The sequence below is a fragment of the Myotis davidii genome, unplaced genomic scaffold (assembly GCF_000327345.1).
Source record: "Myotis davidii unplaced genomic scaffold, ASM32734v1 scaffold663, whole genome shotgun sequence".
Lineage (NCBI taxonomy): Eukaryota > Metazoa > Chordata > Mammalia > Chiroptera > Vespertilionidae > Myotis > Myotis davidii.
In genome coordinates this window covers 3,518,399-3,522,101 of record NW_006295816.1, presented here as the reverse complement: position 1 = coordinate 3,522,101, position 3,703 = coordinate 3,518,399, and the positions used below count along the sequence as shown (strand labels likewise).

Below are 3,703 nucleotides of genomic sequence, written 5' to 3'. Positions count from 1 at the left end.
AGTTCCATCTTTTCCTCATTCCATTTGGTGGCTACACGGCACCCCATTGAATGGCTGTGAGCCGTCTTAAAACCATTCTCTTGGTGACGGAGAGTTAGGCAGGGCCTAGCTGTTGGTTTTGCAAACAGCATTACAACGGACATCCCTGTATGAGCACACGCAGAGGCACACCTGTGCGCACACACATTCACACATGCACACGTATGCACACACATGCACACCATCACTTATCAGCACCGCTAGAGCTCTGTTCAGAGAAAGAAAAGGCAAAAGGTGAGAAGTTGAGAGCCCCTAGACCTCGCCCCAAACAACACTCAGTAACTCAGTAGTAAGTCTGGGTAAAAAGAGAATAAAGCTGGAAGACAACGTACAAGCATCTTCATGACCGTGCGGATGTGCAGTTTCTTGCGCAGTCTGCTGAAAGCTCTAATCGTAAAAGAAGTCGTTGACACGTGGGCCTCTTCAAGAATGTCTGTTTAGTAAGTGACACCACCAAGAGCGTCCGAGGCAAGCCAGGAGCCAGAGGAGACACGGCAATGCGCATGTCCAGGAAAGAATTCATGTCCAGAACGTGTAACAAACAGAAAAGTCAATGAGGAAGAAAACAGACAACCCTCCTTTAAAATGAGCAAAACCCGTTAAAACGAGACCCTCGTAGCAGAGACATCCACGCAGCTGGTGATATGACCGGGCGCTCCCACGTGGTGGGTCTTCAAAGAAATGGAAATGAAGAAAGATCGGACTGAAATGAGAAAGACGGACAATGCCGAGTGTTAAGAGGGATCTGGAACAGCCATACCACAGCACGTGAATGGCTGACATCTTCTGGAGGCTGTTTGGACGCGTCTCCTAAAGCCACACATATTGAAACCCTGCACCCCAGCAATTCCGCTCGTGGGCCTAAACCCCAGAGCAATGCACACGTTGAGTTTCCCGGAAGACACGTTCGAGAGTGTTCAGAGCAGCCCTGTTCATATGTGTAGTGAGGACAGTGTCACGACTCGTCATTAAAACCGGACACTTCCCCACGTGCCCACCAGCAATGGAAGAAATGACTACATTGTGGTGATTCAGACAGTGAATTGGCCATAGCAGTGACAGGAGACAGACCAGCATGGGTGACAACATCACAATATTGGAATGTGATATTCTTTCTGGAATAAAGAAGCCAGAGGGACAAGAATGCATGAGGGTCAAGAACAGGCCAAACGGCCCGGCAGGCGTGGCTCAGTGGTTGAGCATTGACCTATGAACCAGGAGGTCACGGTTGATTCCTGGTCAGGGCATACACCCAGTTGCAGGCTTCATCCCCAGTGTGGGGCGGGCAGGAGGCAACCGATGAATAATTCTCATCATTATTTTTCTCTCTCTCTCCCTGTCCTTCTCCCTCTCCCTTCCACTCTGAAATCAATGAAAATATATTGGGGAAAAAAAAAAACAGGCTAAATGAAGCTATGGTTGTAGAAGTCCAAATCATGGTGAAATTGGGGGCGGGCAGGGCATCCTTTAGGGGCTATTCCATTTCTGGTCGGGGCACTGGTGTCCCTTGGTGACCCCTGCAGCCGAGCACGCCTGACTAGCTCTCAGCGTGCTCCTGATGGCTGAAAGGTTTAGGAGGGGGGAGGGCGGTGCAGGAGCGGGACTGGAGAGAGACCTTCGAGAGGCAGGCGGTCCCTGTATGGGCGGACTCTGCTTGTGCTCACGTGCACTCTGCCCGCCACTGATGCCCCTCCTCGTGCCCTCCCTGCCAGATCCTGGAGGCGGTGACCATGCAGCACATCTTCATGAACAACTTCCAGCTCTGCAGCGAGATCAACGAGCGGGTGGTCCAGCACTTCGTGCACTGCATCGAGACGCACGGCCGCAGTGTGCAGTACATCAAGTTCCTGCAGACCATCGTCAAGGCCGAAGGGAAGTTCATCAAGAAGTGCCAGGACATGGTCATGGCCGAGGTGACCGCCGCTCCCCTGCTTCTCCCGTGCTCCCTAGAACGTTAAGTTAGTTAATCTTGTACTTGGAACTGGACCCTCTCCTGGAGCCATGTGAAGGCACAAAAGTAATTGCTCATGTGCATGTGCGCCCGTGTATGTGCGTGTATATTTGTGTGTGTGTGTGTGTGTGTGTTCTCACATTGTGAACTTAAACTGCAGACATAGGCAAGAGTCCAATCTGATTTTTTAGAGAGAAAGGAAGAAAGGGAGAGAGAGAGAAACTTTGATGTGAGAATCATCGATCGGCCGCCTCCTGCCCGCCCCACGTGGTGATGGAGCCCACAGCTTGGACATGGGCCCTGCCCAGGAATCGAACCGTGACCTCCTGGCTCATAGGGCAAACCTTACCCACGGAGCCCCGCGGCCGGGCGAGAAGAGATGTGCTTTTCATGCTGCCCGCCCCTGCGCCCGTGACGCGGACGCCCTGTGTCCCTGCAGCTGGTGAACTCCGGCGAGGACGTGCTCGTGTTCTACAACGACCGGGCCTCCTTCCAGACGCTGATCCAGATGATGCGGTCAGAGCGGGACCGCATGGACGAGAACAGCCCGCTCATGTACCACATCCACCTGGTGGAGCTGCTGGCCGTGTGCACCGAGGGCAAGAACGTCTACACCGAGATCAAGTGCAACTCCCTGCTGCCGCTGGACGACATCGTGCGCGTGGTGACCCACGAGGACTGCATTCCCGAGGTGAGCAGCCTGCGCGGTGCCCGTCTCTCCAGGTGGCGCCAGGGGCTGGCCGGGGCCTCGCGGTCTCGGGGGCCGGCCGCTCATTCGCGGTGAGGTTTCCGTGGGCTGAAGTGGCGTTTGCTCCAGTGCTGATTTGGGGCCAAAGGAACAAGGAAGGTGGGGGAGGTTTGTTTTCCTTCTGTGTCCTTGAGGCGCGGAGACCCTGTGGTGCTTCCGCTCTGAGGGGCCAGTCGCACAGCCTGTGAGCTGAGAGGGATGGATCCCCACGAACGTCTCAGAAATGCATTGGGAGTGGGTTAAGGTTCGGTTCCTGTGGACGTAAGCCTGACCCTGTATGTTTATCCTGTGAAAGGAACGGTTGTGTTACAAAAGCAATGAGCAACAGATTATAAAATATTTAGGAACAGCCCTGGCCAGTGTTGCTCAGTGGTTAGAGCGTTGGCCCGAAAGGATCTCAGGTTTGATTCCCAGCCCCAGGTGGGGCGTGAGTGGGAGGCAGCCAATCCATGTGTCCTTCTCCCATCAATGTCTCTCTCTCTTCCCCTGACCACCCAGTCTCTCTAAAAATCTATGATAAAATGGCCTCAGGTGAGGATCCACAACATTATTCTCTTCCAAAATCTCTGTGTTTTTAAATTTCCTAAATGTGAATTTTCAGTATTAAAAAAACCAAGGGAATGCCATCCGGCGGGGAAGTGGAATGTGTCCGGGTCGTTCTCACTGTTAAGATGGGGCGGCGATCGAGTCCCCAGGAGCCGAGTTGGCTGTTCACGAAAGCCTGTGTCCGCCCAGGTCAAGATCGCCTACATCAACTTCCTGAACCACTGCTACGTGGACACCGAGGTGGAGATGAAGGAGATCTACACCAGCAACCACATGTGGAAGCTGTTCGAGAATTTCCTCGTGGACATCTGCAGGGTGAGCTTCCGGGCGCCGGGGGGCCGAGCTAACGTGCACGAGTATGTGTGTGTGTGTGTGTGTGTGTGTGTGTGTGTGTCCGTGTGCATGTCCGTGTGCCCGTC

The 3,703-nt window shown here is 53.8% G+C and overlaps 1 protein-coding gene across 1 annotated transcript in view; it reads left to right on the top strand.

Moving 5' to 3' along the window:
- Positions 1-3,703, top strand: part of ITPR1 (inositol 1,4,5-trisphosphate receptor type 1) — a 227,042-nt gene that overhangs the window by 105,586 nt on the left and 117,753 nt on the right. The window contains 3 exon segments of the mRNA XM_015568305.1: positions 1,752-1,952; positions 2,430-2,681; positions 3,474-3,599. Coding sequence (XP_015423791.1) covers positions 1,752-1,952; positions 2,430-2,681; positions 3,474-3,599 — 579 coding nt within the window.